Here is a 20,740-nt window from a genome sequence, read left to right on the forward strand (position 1 = left end):
ATTTAACATGGCAAAAGCTGCAGGAGCAATAATGTATAGATGCCAGGGAAGCTGCTTTTTCAGCTTTGACCGGGGGATTGTTTAACTCGAAGGCCATGATAAGTGATGCTAAACAAAATTGTTTCAGTTAGGAGTCAAGTCCCAGTTTGACCTGCTAGGAGCTGCAGGCAGGGAAGGAGGGAAACGATAGTTTTGCTGGGATCTAACTGGAGACTCCTGCAAGCAAAGGGTGCTCGCTGGGCTGGGCCTTTGCCAGTAAGGCAGCAGCGGGACATCTGAGAAGGGGACTTGCAGCTGGGAACTCTGTGTTTATGTTTTCTTTCTCCACATCACACAGATTAGATCTGCTTTTAAGGTGGAAAGCAGTCAGAAGTATGTTCCTGTGCATTAATGTGTTCCTCTTTGGGCAAGTGAGTCCATTCGTACCTGAAGTCAAAACTTGGCCCTCCAGCTAGAATTTTCCACAACACCTGAAGGAAGCAGGAGCACCAGACCCATTATTTTTAGCACCATGCATCTTCTTAACTCACTACGGCAACTTTCAAAACTTTTACCTTAAAAGACCAAAAATAACACTGTAGGTTTTACTGTTGGTAGGAATTTGTATTGGGGCAGTGTTTCTGTAGCACCGGGCTTAAAGCAACACTGCCCAGCAGTGCGAAATAGGTGCTTTAGGTATGAGTCAGTGCCGTAGACGGAGGGCCGTTTGCCAAACAGCGGATTCAATATCTTAGCAGCAGCCACCAGATTTCAGTCCCTTTCCTTTAGCTCTTGTGTTTTATTCCTAGAAGTAAAACAACTCGAAGGTACAAAACACATGCTGCCCCCTGACCTCTCATGCAGAAGCCTGCGTGTTCCCCATGGGTTCGATCTCCTCCTGCTTTGACCAGGAGTGAAGGAAGCTCCTGGTGCCTGGTGTTGGTATCTGGTGTTAGAATTGTCTTCCAAAAGGTGGGCTGCCAGCTCTCCTCAACAGCCTGCTCCAGGACCTGCCTGGACCCTCTGCCCAGCAGCTAAGATGATGGACTTGCTCATCTCCCATTTCCAGGTGGTTTCCCATGTCCAGCCATCCCTTTGTGCAGTCAAACTGCTACCCACAGGGAGGTAGCTTCGCAGCATGGGATAGGCAGCTAACCTTCAACCTTCCTAAATGTCCAGATCAACTTTCTGGAGTTACTTTATCCTCCCCCAGAATATAGAAAAACTATTTCAGGTGCCCGTGCTCTTGGTAGTTATTTCTTAAGGTATGCATTAAGCAATGTAAGCTCCTATTTCTTACATCAGGCATCTTCTTGCGGCTGCTTAGGAGATGCTGTGGTTTAGATAGCAAAGAAATGTCAAGATATGAATAATGCAGAATGTATTTTACAAACTAAATTAAGGAAAAAGCAGTACAGCGATGTGTATATCCAGCTGCATTTTCTTCTGCTGTGTCTGCTACTGCAGAATTTCTGAGGTAGGACTTAAGCAACTTAGTTCATTGAAGGGAGAAAATTTTTTATGTCAAATGATTCCCAGGTGAATGGGACCCCAAATTAATAGTTTGTGTTTAAATACCTCAGTTACTATGTCTATTGATTGCAAAGACAGTATGTTTAAACAAAAGCCTATGGATCATTTGTTTGTCCTAAAACAGCTAGAGAGCTTTTGATTTTTTTAGGTGAAGATGTTATAAAAAGAGTTCTCATTTAAAGTCGTAAGTCTTTAAATACACCCAACTTGTTTATTGATAGATATATTAATAAAAAATTTTAAAACATAGATTAATCTTTAACTCTCCATTCTTCAGTTTTAGTCAGTTTACAGTTCCTCTATGGAAACAGGCCATCCATCTCTTCACCGTTTAAGAGAACAGCTATTAATAAACCATAAATTACATCCACATTTCAGTATCTTGGTAAAATCACCATCAACACGAGTTCCAACCTAATCCGGGCAGCAAGACTGTATGATTGCATCTTGCTGATGGAAACCTGGGGTTGATGTTGGACTCTTCCCACAGAGCAGGTCTTGGGCTGGCATCGCCTTTTTCCTACTGTAACTTTCTTCTTTTTCTTTTTTATCATTTGTTCCTCTTCCCCTTTCCTTTGTATTCTTTTTACATGACAGCCTTTGAGTTAGCAAAGGAGATCTGCAAGTACCATGGGGGGTGTCCTGTCGTAGTGTTGCCTCCAGTGTATCAGTCATGATACAGAAGGTCCTCTGCGGCCAGGTTGCCTGTGCTACCACAGCAGGCTGGCCATAGCAGACAGGGCAAATCGGACTATACCAGGATTTAAAACTGCCTTTTCATCTATACAGGTTGGCTGCATCCACAACAGACAAATTAATTCCTTTAAATTTATAGTTAGCCTTGAACTGCAGCGTGGAGTCCATAACCACCAACCACGAATAAAACAGGATCAGGATTTTACAGATATCTCTAGGTGGGATATTTCAGCCACAACAAAGCTAGCTTTGCATAGAACCGTCAGAGGTGGACTGAAAGGGCAAACAATATCCTTCAAAATGTACATCAATTAAAAAAAATGCTGAGTCCGTATGAACATGCCTTTGTAAGTGTGCTTTTCACTGGCACTCAAGAAATCCAGTTTGTTTAGCACAGAAATTTGTTAAAAGCACATTTCTGTCTCATGCCCAAATACATTCAAAAAATGCATGTCTTTTTCTGCTATACTTGTTCATTTGGTCTAGCTAGTGGCCCTTAACCAAGAGGGCTTGAACACTGAATCATTATAAAACTAGAAAAAAAATTAAAGTAACAAAACCAATTTGCACTAAAAAATGACAGTGAAACGAATTCTCATTGATTGATTGCATCCTGTAGCAGCAGAGGACACTTGGCTGATTCAGATACTCAGAGCAAACTTTTTTCTTGACCCTTAGGAATAATTAGAATCTTACTCTAAAGTCAATAGGTGGCATGTTGGAAGTAAAAGCAACAGTGATTTTAATGTTAGGACAAGTAATTGAAACATTAGGCGGCTCTTTCAGGGTAATTCTTGTTTGCTGTTACACAGAAAGAAAATTGCAGACGCCTCCTCTTTGCTGTGTTCCTGACCCACAGTGGTGACTTGAGATGTCTACAGAATCGAGGGAAATGAGGATAGGGAAAAGAAATGAGAGCACACAAAATCCAAAAAACAGACAACACATGCAGAAATATGAGGAAACATGAGCCAGGACTTGAAGTCCTGAAGCTTTCAACCGAGAGAAATACACAGTATGTGCAGTTATAATACTTAAATATTCACTCCTTTTTATCTCTTCTGAAAACAGAGAAGAATGAAGAAGAGGAACAGGAAGCCAAAAGAGAAATAAAACGTAGACTCAGTAGAAAGGTGACGATGTGTTTTTTGTATTGTGTATTTGTGTACATAGGATTATTTTTTATAAGATTCTAAAAATCAGTGTATATATATATTACTGCAAATGTCCATCAGTCATGCCCCCAGATTAGAAATCTGTTTAAAAAGCAGTACAAGCCAAGTCTGCCTTGGGGGAAACTCCCATCCTGTCCAGTTTCCCATACCTGGAAAAGCATACAGAGTCTGGCCATGCTTAGTATTTGTCCATGTCAGCAGGGGAGAGAAATGACACGTGTTTCCTCTCTGAGCATGAGCGCTGCTGTCACGTATGTTCAAGGGCAGCCATGCCTGTAGATCCACTCTTCCCTAGAGCAGTGGAGAGGGCAGCAAAGCAGTGGGGGCCCTAAGAAATCCCTTCACTGTTCTTCTAACTACGTCAGTGGTCTTGGCCGCTGCAGGTGGGATTGCGCTCATTGTCCCTGGAAAGAAAGCAGTTATGGATCTGCTGCCCTGACTTTGGGAGCTCACTCTAGGAGAGGATGGGGGGAGTTTTCGTACATATCCCTAGTCTGCCCTTCTCTGCAAAAATACAGTTTCCTTAATGTGATCATCCTTAGTTAATTAAAGTGAATATTGTTTGAGGTGACTGAAACCATTTGGCATCATAATGACCCCCAGATGTTCAAAAACAATTTTTTTAGTTAGGCAGGCACCTCCAAATCCTGCTTATTTTCAGTATTATAGTTGAACACAGCAGACTGTGTTATTGTTAATGCAAATGGACCTACTGTCTAGTGGGGTAAATGGTGTGACAGTTGCAAAGTCACAATTAATATTCCAGGGATAACTGTCATGATTCTCTGTGACCTGCCTGATAAAGACTATTTTTATAATTGAAGAAATTAGGTTGTGCTGCTTCTCCATTCCTGTGCAATGCTCCCAGGATGGTGCCTTTTTTTAGACACCTGAAAGTGACCCTATTTAGAAACACCATTAAAGTTCTCTTGAGATTACATCATACCCTCAGCTTTTATTTTATTTTATTTCATCTTATTAAACATACTATTTTCTGCCTCCCGCTTACAGCTCAGCCTGAGGCCTACAGTGGCTGAACTTCAAGCAAGAAGAATCCTTCGATTTAACGAGTACGTGGAGGTCACAGATTCTCCAGATTACGACCGTCGTGCTGACAAGCCTTGGGCCAGGTTAACTCCCGCAGACAAGGCAAGGGACAAATGTAGATTATAAGAAAATACTTGCATCTGTCACTTTTGGGGAGCTTTCCTCTGGTTTACATTCTCTTGATGCCGGCATCACGAATGACATCTGGTGGAGGCAGCGAGATTGTCATGGTACTACTGTGCATCTACTGCTCGCAGCTAAGAAAACCCACTCAGGTGCTTATTAGGAGTGTAGTTGCCACCTCCATTACAGCAGTTCAGGCCAGAATTTCTTGAATTTTTAAAGCCTTCCTAAGCCAGGTACACACTGTTAGCAAAGATGGCCACGGCCTGTGGAATTCAGGCAAGGTTTCTGCAGGCAGAAGCCTGTGTCACTGCCACCGAGAGTTACTTTTGCAACTCATTCAAGTGAAAAAAGGTAGAAGCTGCTCCATCCTCCTAAGTGTTCTTGGCCACAACTGTCAGTGCAGGAGCTGACCGTATGCATGCAGCACACCTTCTTGGGAAGTTTGCCCCCAACATGCTGCAGCTAATAGTTCTTCTGCCTAACTACAAAGGATGAGACAAATGACTCTGTGATTCTCTTTTAAAAAACAGATCACTCAAAGATTACCATAAAACACTCTTCCATTTCCCTCCTATACCACTTCATAAGAGGAAAGCTGTAGGATTTATGTATAAAAAAGTGCTGGCCCTTTTAGCACTGGGTCTGAACCAACTTTTATGGAAATCATATGTGATGTGCTTGGCATGAAAAGTGATATGTGCAAGAACCCACTGTCTTTTAGCTAAGGACTGTGAAGAACTGATTTTATTTCAGCTTGTATTTTAATATTAATGCCAGCTCATCTGACAATCAAAGGAGAATCTCTTATCAAGTCAAGGTGGAGACATTAAAAATGTACCCAGAAGCATTTGTCAATGTTGGTTCTGGGAGGTGCTGAGCACTCTCTAGTCCTCACATAGTCTGTGGGAAGTTAGAGCACCCAGCACCTCCACTTTCACTTAGCTCCAGCCGCGTAAAGTGCACTAGAAAAAAGAGTGGGATTTTCCTACCTACTTGAGTTTTTAATCTCAATTCATTTTATAACGAACAGGTGCCCAAGGCTTGTTCTGTGACCCCCATGTTTGTAGGCCTCAGCAGAAAGGCAGACCCTGGCTTGCCTGGAAACTCCCTTGCCCTTTTTTCCCAGGGAAGTTATTTTTCTAATTCCAGTGGGAGCAGAAAATTGTACTGTAACTGTATTACAGAGCTAGAGCTCTGGTGTCTTTGTTGCTGATTCGGTGCTCAGAAACAGCTGTCTCTCTCCTAGCTATTACAGCAGCCTCATGTAAGCATGCTGTTGTGGCTAAACCATCCCCTGCTTAAGATGAAGTTTCTCATTTGAGACAGCAGTCTGGTGATGCTATAATTTTATCATACTGCTTGTCTGTTCTGCATTGAAATGCATGCACATCAGGTGAGATTTCTTTAGCAATTAATGAAATGATACTGCTTTCATTTAAAATGGTGAAATAAAAGAGTGAGTAAGAATAAACTGTCATTTCATTTCACAGTGAAGGTAGGAAAGCATATGGCATAGAAACAAAAGTCCTTGTAGTGTATATTGGTCTATTTCAGAAATTGTATTTGTTACTTGATGAAGCAAATTGCTTATCACTCTTTTAACATAAGCAACAAGGCATTTACAAAGTGCACTGAATTTCTGCTGATCTTCAGTATCTGCCAACTGAAAATGCAAGCCTGAAATGTCCAAATATTTAATATAATTTTACATAAACCTAATCAAATCAAGTGACTAATTCCACTTTAAAAAATGCTATTCATCTTATATCCCTGAAGTCCTGTCTCCAGTGGGGAGATACAAGGCCCCTGCTGTGTGTACAGTGCCTGTGCAGGCAGCGTGACTCACCAGCTCCTCAGGGGCTCTGCCTGGAGATATAATCCCCTCCTGGCTGCATATTCTGCAGGAGACTGTCAAGGTAACCCAATCCCTTGCCCATTTTTGTCTGTAGCAAGTGCCATATTTCGGTGGGGGGGTTGGTTCACCCGTTGCAGTAGATTTGGTGTTTCTTTGTTTATTGTTGGTGTTTGATGCTTTGAGTTTCTTTGTAGTGTATTACTGCTCCAAACAGCTGTAATTGAAAAAAGTCATTCATGTTGATGGTCAGAAATGTGTGAGAGCTGTGCATTACAATACGGGAGACCGGACAATGGGAACTGTAAGGGAACCTGCAAGAGTAGGGCCAGGTTCCTTTCAGACTCTTTACTTCCCTTGAGATTCATATTTCTTATGGTTGCATATATCATTGTTGTTTATTAGGCAGCAATACGGAAAGAACTGAATGAATTTAAAAGCACAGAAATGGAAGTACATGAGGAGAGTCGGCAATTTACCAGGTGGGTGAATCTCTCTTCTTGCGTAAGTTGGAGAGACGAGTACGACAGCGACCCTCTGCCTTTCTGCAAGTCCTCTGCAGTTGTGTCATGACTTGTGTAGATTCCTACCATGAGTCCTCCTGAATCCCACCTGAATGCCACCACTGATTCTGTTAGGATTCCCAGTGTTGCTGCTGCCATCCATGAAGTTGGGTAGTTGACACAGCAGTGAAGGTGACTGCAGTGGATCAGTTGCTATATGGAAAAAGATTGTTTGGGAAATCTAAAAAATAATCCTTTGAAAGGACTCAGCATTTCTCGCAGATGAAGTTAACAGTCCTCAAGCACAAAAAAAGGGACATCCTTCTCAGGCAGTACTGCCTTGCTCGTGAAAGTATACATTTTTGTAGATGCGTTTGGTAAGTGAAAACTAGATGATGTGCTGAACTTCAGAAAAGCTCACCAGTGTTTTGGGGAGCTTCCTAAGGGTCACCCAGGCTCCTGGCAGCAGTTTCTGGGGAACAAGACAGATTCTAGTATTCTCTGCTTGCTACTTCTAATGTGTTAATCTGGATTTGTTTTGTTCTCTGCTTTGGATAACACCAAGATGCTGTCTGAAGCATTATTATCTAAAGAGCTCTGAAGTGTCCACAGTTTTTAGCAGGACTTCAGATTTGGCAGTTATTCCTAGGGGGAGGGAGGCGCTTTCTGCCATCCCCATCTGTTTGTATTTCTTCAAGGTTACAAAGGCTGAAAATTGCCACCAGCAAGCAAAACTTGCTGTTAGGATCAGCCAACGTTGCATACATAGTATTACTTTCTTCACTTCCACACGGAGTTAAGTCAAATAAAAACAATTGCCCAAGACTGGATCCCTTCCTTTTCCTGCTACTGTTTCAATCAAACTCAGGACCCGAGCAAGTGAGTGTGAATCCTCTAATTAAAGAGAGTGTCACAAGGAGAATTCACAAAGGGAGATGGGTCTTTGGTGATTTCTGGCATCTCCTAGTTCATTGCTTGATTTCATAACTTCAGTGGGGTTTTTCTCACCAAAACATGGATTTTTTTTATAATACTGTTGTCGTGGTTTAACCCCAGCCAGCAACTAAACACCACGCAGCCGCTCACTCACTCCCCCCCACCCAGTGGGATGGGGGAGAAAATCGGGAAAAGAAGCAAAACCCGTGGGTTGAGATAAGAACGGTTTAATAGAACAGAAAAGAAGAAACTAATAATGATAATGATAACACTAATAAAATGACAACAGCAATAATGAAAGGATTGGAATGTACAAATGATACGCAGTGCAATTGCTCACCACCCGCCGACCGACACCCAGCCAGTCCCCCGAGCGGCGAATCCCTGCCCCCCACTTCCCCGTTTCTGTACTGGATGGGACGTCACATGGTATGGAATACACCGTTGGCCAGTTTGGGTCAGGTGCCCTGGCTGTGTCCTGTGCCAACTTCTTGTGCCCCTCCAGCTTTCTCACTGGCTGGGCATGAGAAGCTGAAAAATCCTTGACATTAGTCTAAACACTACTGAGCAACAACTGAAAACATCAGTGTTATCAACATTCTTCGCTCTGAACTCAAAACATAGCACTGTACCAGCTACTAGGAAGACAGTTAACTCTATCCCAGCTGAAACCAGGACAACTGTAAACTTACTTCAGTGTACATATGAATAAATTAATTTTCAAAAAATCAAACCAGTTTCACAGACAGCAAATTTAATCCAGGAGATGACCCAGAAGGCAGAGTTTTAATCTAGTGTCACATTCTGACCATTAGAGAATGTCCTTTTCAAGCACAGATATGTATATTTTCATTTGACTTCTGATGTCATTTTCTCTTCAGCTAGTAGGTAGTATATCTTCTTCAGAATATATAAAAATACTACTTTAAAAAAACAGGCATCCCAAGGGAGGAAAGAAAAAGGAGCAGGAATAGAAACCTGGCTGTGTGCTGAGAGAGATGGAGTGCAACACCCTGCTTACATGGTTAATGTTTTTTGATTTGCATTGCAATATAGAAGCATAAGTACAGGTAGGCATGAGTCACACAAAAAGAATGGGCTGTTTTTTCATGATAATTGAAAACAGTTGAGACTGATTACAGTTGGATTCTTGAAAGCCGAACCAAAAATCTCAGGGATCCAGTGGAGTGACAAACCAGTTAAAAAGTGATTTTTTCTAATTTTTTTTTTTTGAGGAGGAGGGCCTTGGAAAATGGAGTAAAAAATAGGCACAGCCAAACTGTGATAATTATAGGCAGGGTCCTAGAAGAATTTCAGCCTGGGGGAAATCGGGCTCGCTCTGTTCCCTCTCCACCCTCTTATTTTTTTACTGGTCATGTTGTGGAGCCACTGCACAGAAGTCAGCAGAGTAACACTAGAAAAAGCTAATTAAGAGCAGAATTAGATGCAGATGTTTTAAGTCAATTGCAATTCTGAAAATAAAAAGAGATTCTGTTTCCTCTGGGACCTCTCATTAAAAATTATGTAGTTCACCACTACATTTGGATTGATACAACAAAAGTGATTTGTTTTAAGAAAACCGTAGACAAGTCTCTAGCCAGAGAATGAATTACTCATCTTTTAATTTTTTTCAAAGAGATCGCTGAGATAATACAAACCAAAAGGCAAGTGCATTGGCAGCTGGTTAACAAAGGCTTATTCATGAAGTTCTGTGATAGAATGAGACAACAGGGAAGCAGCTTATTAAACAAAAACAGCTTATAGCATTTAGTTTCTTATATTATTATGTATTCAATATAAGATGCTTTAATATTATAATCAGTATTTACAGTATCTGAATTGTTAAAATTTGATATTAAACTTGGGAAAGAAAAAACACTGGATTTCATTGTTCATCATTTAATGTAATGACTATCAGTTGAACTGTTTTTCTACTAGTAAGTTAGACTGATTCCTTCTGTTATTTCATAACAGAGTTTCTAAAAATAGATAAATAAATAAAAGTTTGGGAAGAGGATATTAGTAGATGTTTATAAAGTACTTCTAATGGAAATGCTATACATAGTCCAATATATTGTTGTTCTACACAAATACAAAAACCCTGTGTCTTTTTTGCAATGCACTGTACCCTCACTTAGCAGATGAGCTACATACTTGTGAACCTCAGCTTTTGTGTACACTTCCTTTATTTGAGAAATGCATCGCTGTATTGTACTGTACCACATTACAGGGGTAATGTGTGGCTTATTTTCTCTTCTCTTCTCTGGAACTGTTAAGAGAAAATGTATCAAACAAAAACTTATGTAACCTACTGTGTTAGGTGCATCATTACCTATGCTTTCTTAAAGTTGCTACATCTTTTACTACTTCATGGATAGATATATTTTTAAAGCCATTTCAACAAAGATTTAGAAGTCTGGTGATGTTGAGCACCTGATATTGGTGCCCTTCTTACCCTTTTGCTTGGATTCATTACATTTAAAATGAGTTAGAATTTCAATTACTGTAGGCTCGTAACTTATTCTAGAAAAGGTTGGCAACACCCTTTGGAGCAGCCCACCTCTCTATCCGTCACAGGCAATCTGGAGTGAGGTACATGCCCTACCTAGAAGTCTAAAAAACAGTGAGGTGTATTTGGGCCTTCATGTGCCACAGTTGGCTGCTGTTAACAGGAAGAAAGCATCTGCAGTGCTATAAAATCTGTTGCTACTTAAAAAAACGCAAAATTTTTGTTAGCCTCATTTTGCACAAGGATTAAAAAAAAAAAGTTGTATGGCTTAGCAAAGCTTTTCTGATTTTCTGACAGTGTCTCTAAATAGCAGATGCAATTGTGGCTAAATCTATATTGGCAAACAAAACTGACTGAAGACGATTCTCCGGCCCTGAGGCCAGCAGGCTTGGCACAGCTTGAATTCATACAGTTAACCTCTTCCCCTCACCCCAAAAAGGTGATTTCCCCCCATACCCAGTCTGCCTATTGGCCTTTGCTAATCCCAGCCATGCCCAGGCAGTATCAGGAGGAGCGCTGGTTGACCCAAGGAAACCTGTGCCAGGGACCACAGTAACAGACAGGTTAATGGTATGGCCAGGCAAACATACACCAGTGCCTGAGCCACACCATAGCCCTGTTTGGTTTTCTGGTAGAGAGAGACGGACAGCAGGGAATAGTAGGGATGACTAATCCCACACAGATCAGGCAAACCGGGAATAATTCTGTTCAGGCAACAAAAGTAAACAGCTGTGAGAGCAGGATGAGGATGAGTGTCATTGTCAGTTGAAATAATACAATTCTAAGTTTTTTAATGATTTATCATTTCAGGTTTCATCGTCCATAACTGTTTGACCACATCCCATATTTCATGTAACAGTTTTCTTGGGGACATCATTGCGTCCTGAAAACCCAAGATTGCACTGGAACTGGACTGAGTATGAGTGTGTGCTACAGCTTACCCTGAGGCTAATGAAGGATGTGGCCCTCGTTTTTATCAATGGACAAATGATTTGTCTAGGAGGAGAATCCACATGAAGTGTTTGTCATTGTTAAGACAGACCACGGACGGTTCTGTGGCTTGCCCGCACAGACAGAGTCGGTGGACTTCTTCATCGGAGCTCCGCAAGTCAGGAAGAGCTGAAGACAATCGCTTGAGAGCCTGTTACCAGGAACTCATCAGACTTCGTAGGGTTGCGGCTGAGGGTAGCTGAGAGGGAGCTGTGTGAAAAGGGCTGAGAGCGTGGGGGAAGAGACTTCGCTTGCCAGTCCACAGAGAAAAGTGGAATGGATGGGACTGCGTAACAATGCACTTGGCCAGTGGGAGGAATTATTTTTTAAAAAAACTGAGAGTGTGAGCAACTGTGCATGTTTGGTTTTTTTTTTAATGGCCACAGCCTGTCTTAGAAAGACAGCAAGACACAAGTCCTCATGTCATCAGTACTTTAGTGAAGAACTGTAATTTTCTCTGGTGCCAGTAAATACAGTTGCCAGAAATTAGTCCTAGTATAACTCAGCTCTTTTTTAAAATCCCGATGAGCATGCTTCAGGAAAGTACATTGAACATTCATAGAGAACAAGTCACATATTTTTTGATTTTTACTGTTGACATACTCTGGATCCTCAGAAATACATAAACAGGATGTGAAGGACAAATAACGTGACACTATGAATGCCATGAAATGCTTCATGTTTAGAAACACTTCTTGCTGTCTGTCACTTGCCATTCAAACCAGAGGGATCATTATCTTTCTCACCTATGGCAGGCAGTGGTGACAACTTCGACATCATGCTAGTATGAATCCAAAATCAGAATTGAAATTAGGCACAAAAGTCTTTACTAGTAGGCTTGAGCAGTGATTACTAGTGTGACTTTTACGTTTAAGGACTTTTGCACTGCTTTGAGGAAGAACTCACAGATGAATCAGTATGTCTTCAGCCAGTGGTCCTGTAAAAGTGAACGGAAAATCCTTAGAGTGTCTGCAGCCTGTTTTTGTTGAGTGTGAAGAATGCTTCTTAGATTCATAATTTTTTATACTATCTTGAAATTGTACATGTGAATACAGTACTATTAAAATTAAGTGGTATGGAGTGTGAAAGGCAATACATGGTTTTTCTAGGCTGGCCCAAAAGCCCATTAAAAAGCCTGTGGCGTTGTTTACACTAAGAAATTCTCTGTCTTATATTAGCACTTATTTGTCCTTTGAATTAATGTACACAACAATTGGGGGGGGTCTGGAATTCACATATGCATACATTTAATGCAGTATTACAATATGTTTGCTATTTATCCTTTCTAATGTGTGTACATATTACAATTTATTTTTGTCTTTTATGTGCCCTGTTTAGTTTTTACTTATGAAGTGTAAGTATTTCTTTTTCAGGCAATAAAAGGTCTGTGTAGATGTGATTTTTACCTCAGAACCTGCAGTAGATTCTTGTGGAATGTTTTTAGTTTATAAAATTGAAGGATGTTGTTTTAGATGTCAACCTAAAGGCAGGAAGGCAATTTGGTGGCTAAAATTTGATTTCCCTCTTTAGTGATATTTACAACAAGACCAGGTTTGCATAAATGGGGTGGATTATTTTAGTAGGAGCACTTCTAGTAACAGCAGAGTGCTTTCCAACAGCTGGCACTCTATTATTTTTAAAGAGATTGACAAACTCTTTTTTAAAAATTATAGATTTATATGACTGTTAGAATCACTTACATTTTAGTAAAAATCTAATGACGTACAGACCCCAAAATATCAATAACCAAATAAAATAACCATCTACATGCTTGTAGCAAAGAAAAGGAAGCAGCACCTTCCTTTTTTAATGGAATCAATAAGAGCCATTAGGATTCCATTTGCAGAAAACAGTTTAGCTTCTGTGAGGCCCATCATTTTATAAATATAGAAACACCACTTGGACATCAAGGAAGCAGTGAAAATGTATTCTTTAGCACTAAATCATACAAGAATGGTCAGGCCATTAGAGCTAAGGTTTGTCAGCAGTTCTGGTAGAATCCTAATTTTTATTTTTAGAATTTGAAGAGTAAACTTAAAACTTACACTAGCACTTAATAAATAGTTCTGCTTGAAATTTTTGCTGTTGTTGCCAAATTTAGAAATGTGTGTCCAAAATTCTATAAAGGCCTACTATGTTGACTTTGAAGTATAAAACACAGTATTTCACTTCAAAGGAAACAAGTGGAGCAATTAAATAGACCTCAGTGTTGCCTTAATCACTTTTTGAAACATTTGAAAGCAGCCAAGATACTAAAGACAGAAAGATAGCTGTTGCACAGGGAGAATAACTTGGACAAAGGTAAGGTCAGACTATATGAACTTTATATAAGAGAATAGCTCCACTGACATGCCAGGGTACATATGGGTTACACAAACTAAAACTTTGTTAAACTCTTAGGATGAAGTGAATTAATTGACTTTGCAAGAAGGCATTCCTCTATACTAGGCCTGGAGCATGGACGGAAAGACATGTGCCACCTTCTCACTTTAAGAGTTAAAACGCAAAGATGAGGACACAACTTCTGGCTCAGACTTCCTCAAGCTGCATTTTGCCATAAGACATGAGGATACGTAGGTGAGGTATCATTTAGGCTTTCCCTATCCTCCTTCTGGGTTTGGGGTTTTTTTTAAGTATTCACTACACACCATTGCTTGATGCAGGATGCTAGCCTGGGTAGAGATGCTGAGCTAATCTTTAATTTCTTACGTAAATTCTTATTATTTTAATGATAAATAATTAGATGCATTCTTTGGCCCACAATTTAGCAAACTACTTAAGCAAATTTATGTAACTGGACAAAAAGAGTTGCCTTTATTGGAACTTATGTAAAAATGTATACTTGCAGAATTAGAACTATAAACTATCCATTGTGTATTGTACCCACATACAGACTTAGAATTGTATGTACTATTTTTATATTCTAAATATCAACTGGCAGAGAAATGACAGCTGTAAAGTGTTATCCATGCAATAAAAAATAACAAGATTTTGATATGTCACTATGTGCAGTGAAGCAAATTTGCTTTACCTTATTGAGCTGCCTGAGGTCAGTTTCTGCTGTATCTCCTAGTCCTCTGTATTGATGATTTCAAATGTCTTCAAGTTGCTACAACAGGCCTTTGGAAATAATATGTCACGTACCTAACCACCTATGGTGCTGCACGCCTGTTGGAAGGGAAAAATCAGGGTAAGTAAGTCCTGAGAAACTCTTGAGTGAGTAAACCTTGAGGAAAAAAATAAAAATATGTAAAAAAGGCAAAGAAAAAAAATAACACTTTCCATGCAATGCATAGTACAGTCCAACTGTCTAAAAGGGATCAATGTGTTAATTTTTATCAAGTTGGACAAATGATTTAAATGTCATCTACAACATATGACAAATCTTACACACATATTTATGTTCCCCAGAGTCAGATACGAATTCGGATGTCTGCATGCACACAAAGAGAAAATGAGTAGCTTGAAGTAGTGGTTTCTGAAATGACCTCATATATCACATTCATCAGTAGGATTATGCATCGCAGCATGTTGCTGTGGGTGCAGAAGAATGGATGCTTAATCAAATCCTAATATCTTCACATAACAAATTGAAATGGTTCTAGAATGTCTCTCGTCTCTCTTCTTTCAGGTAATGCATATTAGTCCTTATAACTGAAATTAGTTGTTTCAAATGAAAAGTATCTGAATTTCCTTGAATTGTGATATATGTGTTGACTCAACAAATACCAAAAAAAGTTATTTCAGCTAAATACCATTTTGACTGGCAATTTGAAACAAGGTGGGACCAGCAGCAGTGTCTCTTCAAAAATCACTGAAAGTATTCACAGCCATTTGTAGGTCCACAAGATTGTATTTATTTGTTGGGTTTAGGATTTACCTACAGTTGTGCATGTCCCTGGCTGTGGTGAGCTTTACCAACCTCTGATGTGGTGTGGGACAGGGTGGCCGCACGTTCTCCTTTGGCCACACTGAGCTGCTCTTAGAGAAGCACCACAACCTCAGTGTTGATGTGTAAAAACGGTATTGCATGACCATTTTTTTTCTTTACTTGAAAACTAAATGAAAGCTGTGAAACAAAGGGATTAAAGTGTCCCTGATATTACAGAAATTAGACCTCTCCTTCCAGGTGAGGTTAGTGCTTTGTTTCCAGCAGAGATGCTTCAACCCAGATCTGTGACTAGTAATACTACAGCTACACCAGAGAATTTGTTTCAAACTAGCTGTCACTTAACCTGAGTATAAATATAGTCTGAGCCACAATTTTGTATCATCATAAAATGGGAGGAAGATCCAGCCAGCACAGACTAAAAACATCTATCTAGTCTGGCAGCCTGGGAATCAAGCGAAACCCCCTCCTTGGCTGCAGCTGGCAGTGGGTTGGAGCCAGGGTAGGGAGAGCCAGGCTCTCACCTAGGTACCTGGCAGACTGCACCAGTAGGACAGGTCTGGCTGAGCACTGCCAGCATCCTAAGTAGAGGCTACAGTATGAGCCCGTGTCTTAATGTCTGTTAACGCTTTAATGATAAAGTAAACAAAGCTAAAAGCCACATTTGCATTAAATTGTCAGGTATACCAGAACTGCGTCTTTTAATGCTTTCACATCATCTGTATTTATTCATATCTCAAGGAGTTAAGACCTGGGATGCTGCTGTAAACTAAAATAAAGACATACTCAGGGTGAAAAACAGAATAAACTTGCTTCCTGCCTTTAGGAGCTCCCACATTTAGCTCCATTATTGTTGCTATCTTTATTCTTATTGTACAAAGCTCAGTGCAATGCTCACTGCTGGGACCTAGCTTTTGATGAACAAAAAAAAAGCAATTCTGAAAAATTTTTTTAGGTTGATATTAAAATATTTTGAGGATCAAATTAAAAGCAAAGTCAAATCCCTGGAATAGCTTAAAGCTTCTATTTAACAGACATTGGGGGGGGGAACAAACCAAAACCAAACCTTATGGAAGTGTATCTATATAGAGAAAGGGACAAATGGAGTAAAAATAACATATTTCACTGTAATGTTTTGACAGGTTTCTATTTATTAACTTTAATGATGAATAAGGTCTTGTTTCACTTTGTCAGTGTTACCATCTTGTTTCAGGATTTTAATGGAACTAGTGATCATATGAACTAGATACAGCATTTCACCAATATTTCATTATTTTCTAGAAGATAAATACTGCATTGGATAGGAACAAAGAAAGTAATGGTATTCTCTGTATCTCCTTGTTCAAACTTTAATTCTTTATATTTAAAAAGTCTTGCAATACTATGTCAAAATTAACCACATTTGAACATTGTTATAATACAGTAAAATGTTGCTGAACATATCTTCTCTTCATTTCACTACTTTGTGTGGTGGTATATTGATTTGTAAACTTGTATAAATTTTGGAATTAAAGAAATACTGTGTTTTGGACAATTATTTTAGCTGGTGTGATTTGAAACAAAAAGATACCAATGGCTGGTTTGAATGGGCATCTAACCGCATGAGTAGGGGTGGGAAGTGTATAGAGATGGCACACGCTAATTGCCTGCAACCATTTAAATAGGTCTTAAGATTTTTATTTTTTTTTCCCTAACAGAGAAATAGAATTCCATTTACAACCAAACTGCAAATCTAGGAGAGGTGCAGGAACACTGCAGACCACATTGCTGTACTCTCAGGAGCTAAGAAGTTTGCATCCCATCCCAGCTTTTTATGGAACAATTGCTCAAACAGTAAATCATGGCAATATTAGTATGCCATGCTTTGTAGACCCAACTGTACCTTAAACACTGGGTGTTCAAGAACCTGTATTTCTCTGGGAGAGCTGCAACACGGTGGGGCAAGGTACTACTCAGTAGTAGGAATCCTTGTGCACATGCTTCTTCCAGTCAAGTCTGCAAGGACACCTCTGAGCGATGACTCCAGTAAGGAGGGCTTGATAACCCATCCACACCAGTGCAGGTGGTTAAGCTCCAGTAGGGTCTTATGAGGGCCCAGTAAAGCCAGGAGGTTCTTATGTGCTGAATATACTGCAAGCAGGCCACAATCACCTGAAATTAAGTTTTCACGTGAATTCATTGGAATTAAAATTTTGCAGCATGTAATGGAGAGTATCACCTATTAATAGGCACTGGGCCAGTTCTTAGACTTCATTGTTTCTATTAATTCAATTAAAAATAGAAACAAATTATGCCTAAGGTAACTTACTTGAATTTCACTAAATGTTCCTGTTTACAAGTAAAATAAGACAAACAAAATTCAAGACTTGGTTCCCCACTGCCTGTCATGCTGGATAGTTACTGATAACTATAAAAAATGCATCTGAAACATTATCAGCTTAGAATTGCTGGCATTTTAAAATATACTTTCCATGTGTTTAATGACTTTTGAAATATGTGAGGCTGTGGAGAATCAATACCAATAACTTTTCAGCTTATGCAGTGTGTATTTTACATAACAATTATAAACTGAATGCATTTACTTGTATTTTGGCAGCCTGACTTAGTGTGATTGAATATGGTAACTAGGAAGAAGTGGCTGATCTGATACTGCATTTTACAGAGGTGTATTGATATCTGTGAATGTAAATAACTGGAATTGTTACAAATTAATGATAGCTGCTTCTTGGAGTTTTATACATATGTACCTATATATACATGTACACACACATACAAATATATTCCAATATTGTAATCTGAAAAATAGACTATGCATTATCTTTTTTATACACTACATATATTATGCTTGGTTTATGGTGGTTTTATTTAACAAGCAAAAAAAATGTGTGCTGCCTAGTTGTACAGTACTATAGGATACTCTGCTGTGCACAGTTCCAAGTGCCTTAGACAACTGTTTAGCTCTTTGAATTATAGATACATATGAATTAATATATATAAAAATATAAAATGAAGAAAATTATATCAATAAAATTGTTCAGAAAATCTTTACAGAAAATAATTTTGTTCTTGAATCTCTAGCAAGTACATGGGCGTGTGTAACGGAGTTAACTTCAGAGAGCTCTAACTTGTTGGAAAGCAGCCTCCAGAGAGACCAAATTAGAAGTCCCTCTGCATGGCAATGAGATGAAGGAAGGTTCCCGAAACCTTCTTTTGAATTTTGGGAGTCCTTCAAACATATCTGGTAGCTGTCTCGTGGGTGGTGTATTCATGCAGAGGTGTGTTTAAAGAGGTGACAGTTATTTTAAAAATATGAAGTTAGTGTTGTAGCTCAATGGTTCAGAGACCTAATTTATGCTCCCAGTCTCTGTAGATGCTCTTTGCTGAGTTTAAACTGCAGGGTGTCTCAGCAGAGAACACAATGAGAGAGTACAGTGGGATGGAGTGCCTTGTAAGGCTTAGATGAAATTAGAAGCTTAAGTGGAGTCTCCACCTGAAAGACTCTTTCATACACATTTCACATACTTGTGATACTAAATTTTGAATTTTGATATATCGTAAATTAGTTGGAAGAAGATGACTCACCCTTAGGTATCAACAAAGGAGGTAATATGATGCTTATTATTGCTAATCCCTCAATCTTAAACCTAATCTCCAGATGTATTGCTGTTGGCATACATTATCAGTCTTCTGTGATAAGGAAGCCTGTTGTTTTAATCACAGCATGAACATATAATATAGGTCCTTCCCCCTAAATGCTTAGAATCTAAACAGGAAATACAGGGTGGGGATGTGAGTTAAAGCAAGACAGAAAACCCTGAGACTTAAAAAACTGAACAGGTAAATTTAATTTATGCGTATGAAACAGATGATTAGCAACAAAGCTGAGAGCAAAAGCTAGTTTTTCCCACTTCCAGACTGACGTGATGCTTCTGGACAGATTTGGGGTATATGGAATGACAGTACTACCACTGTTAGATAGGGGGTCACCAGGTTTAGGGGATTGTCAAGTGTAATCCTGTTACCAAGTCTACAAGTACATCACACTTCTATGGATGCCAGAGCTACCTCAGGGACCTGAAAGCAATAAGGAGTAATCTAATTACTTTGTTACCCCACAGATAAATGCTAAGCCCTGGTTTTTTAACAGTTGGGTGACTCTCCTCTTAGTTACCTTGTGAAAAGCTAGCTCTGCTATTCCACCTGTCACTGGGTTTGCGGTATAGACATACTATAGGAAGGGAGTTGCTCCCGTTAGGTGCAGTCTGGAAAAACCCATTAACAGCAGGCATGCAGTCAAGGGGTTGCAAACCTTCCTGTACCACTAGGCGTGTACTACAACCTTCAGATGGCTGACGGCAAAAAGATACTTACCATGTACTTTTAGGAAGTAAGAGGAAAGGAAGGTCTAGCCTTTGCGCAGATATATAAAGGGATAATTTGAATCCACTGAGTACAGGAGTCATTTCAACTGATGGAGCAGGCAGTTTGTGCACTTTCACAAAAGTGACGTCATGAACCTTGATGGTAAAGATGCAAGACTTCAGAAAACAATAGCCAGAAGAGTGAAAATCTAGGCTCTTTTGGAGCTTTAGTGACACCTACTGAAAACAATGAAATCCGAAATCCACTCAAATATGATTAAAGCTAACATTCTAAGGTATACATACACGTATATATTTAGCTGCGTACATATCCACATATAATACGTGGACAATCCTTTCTTAATTTTCAGCAACAACCTTCCCATAGTTGTTACTGTTTCAATTGTCTGTATGCTTATGGAAGAAACTGCTCCCTTCTGCGTTTTACGCTTTCTTTTTGAAATGTAACAAAACGGGTTTACATCATATTCCTAAAATACCAAGCATGCTTTTCTTTTTCTTAGCAAGGAGCGTGTATGTGTGTGCCTGTGTGTTTGTGCACAGGCATGCTACGTGACATAGGTATAATCCATACAGCTAGGGTGTCATCTCACAAGAAATAAGAACTCATATATGGCAAAACACTGTTAATTCGAATACGTATTATTTACACCTAAGCCTTCAAATTCAGCCTGGATATGAGCTCGCACAGAGCCAGACTGCAAAGGCGTGTCAGAGACCTAGCTAGTTGCTGTGCCTCCTGTCTCACGCAGGGTCTTTATCAAAGTTTACCGCAGCACCTGGGCACTCAGCGCAACTTTCTCTCCTCTCCTTCGCTGGGACCGCTAGGGATTTTCTATTCGTGTGGAGCCTGGGGAAGGCTTTCGTGTTGCTGTCAGGAGTGACCGCCTCCGAGCGTCCAAGGCGGCCAGCAGGAGATGCTCTGCTCCTCCCAGTACCTCGCACCTCCACCCCGCCGCTCCCCCGGGCTGGGCTCCGTCCCGCCTCTCCGGTACCCACCCGGCTCCCGCGCCGCCCGCACTGCCTCACGGCGGCTGAAGGCGCTTCCTCCCTCCCCTCACGCCGCATCCAGCCCGCAGCCTGCCCGGGGGACGCGGATGGACCACGGCCCGGCCACCGTGCT

The 20,740-nt window shown here is 40.1% G+C and overlaps 1 protein-coding gene and 1 long non-coding RNA gene across 4 annotated transcripts in view; one reads left to right on the plus strand and one right to left on the minus strand.

Moving 5' to 3' along the window:
- The window catches only part of PHACTR2 (phosphatase and actin regulator 2), a 144,727-nt gene extending 127,906 nt beyond the window's left edge, over window positions 1-16,821 (plus strand). For all 3 annotated transcript variants that reach the window (XM_052784577.1, XM_052784579.1, XM_052784578.1), the window contains 4 exons: window positions 3,280-3,341; window positions 4,395-4,532; window positions 6,814-6,890; window positions 11,167-16,821. In XM_052784577.1, the coding sequence (XP_052640537.1) occupies window positions 3,280-3,341; window positions 4,395-4,532; window positions 6,814-6,890; window positions 11,167-11,182 (293 nt within the window). In that variant the 3' untranslated portion in view covers window positions 11,183-16,821. The remainder of the gene's footprint in view (window positions 1-3,279; window positions 3,342-4,394; window positions 4,533-6,813; window positions 6,891-11,166) is intronic.
- On the minus strand, window positions 14,421-20,228 carry LOC128140570 (uncharacterized). Its single transcript, XR_008234779.1, has 3 exons — window positions 19,607-20,228; window positions 17,118-17,386; window positions 14,421-14,514 (listed from the first exon to the last, which is right to left on the minus strand). It is a non-coding gene; the product is annotated as an uncharacterized LOC128140570 (long non-coding RNA).
- Window positions 20,229-20,740: the final 512 nt, after the last annotated feature.

Source organism: Harpia harpyja, chromosome 4 (assembly GCF_026419915.1).
Source record: "Harpia harpyja isolate bHarHar1 chromosome 4, bHarHar1 primary haplotype, whole genome shotgun sequence".
Taxonomy (NCBI): Eukaryota; Metazoa; Chordata; class Aves; order Accipitriformes; family Accipitridae; genus Harpia; species Harpia harpyja.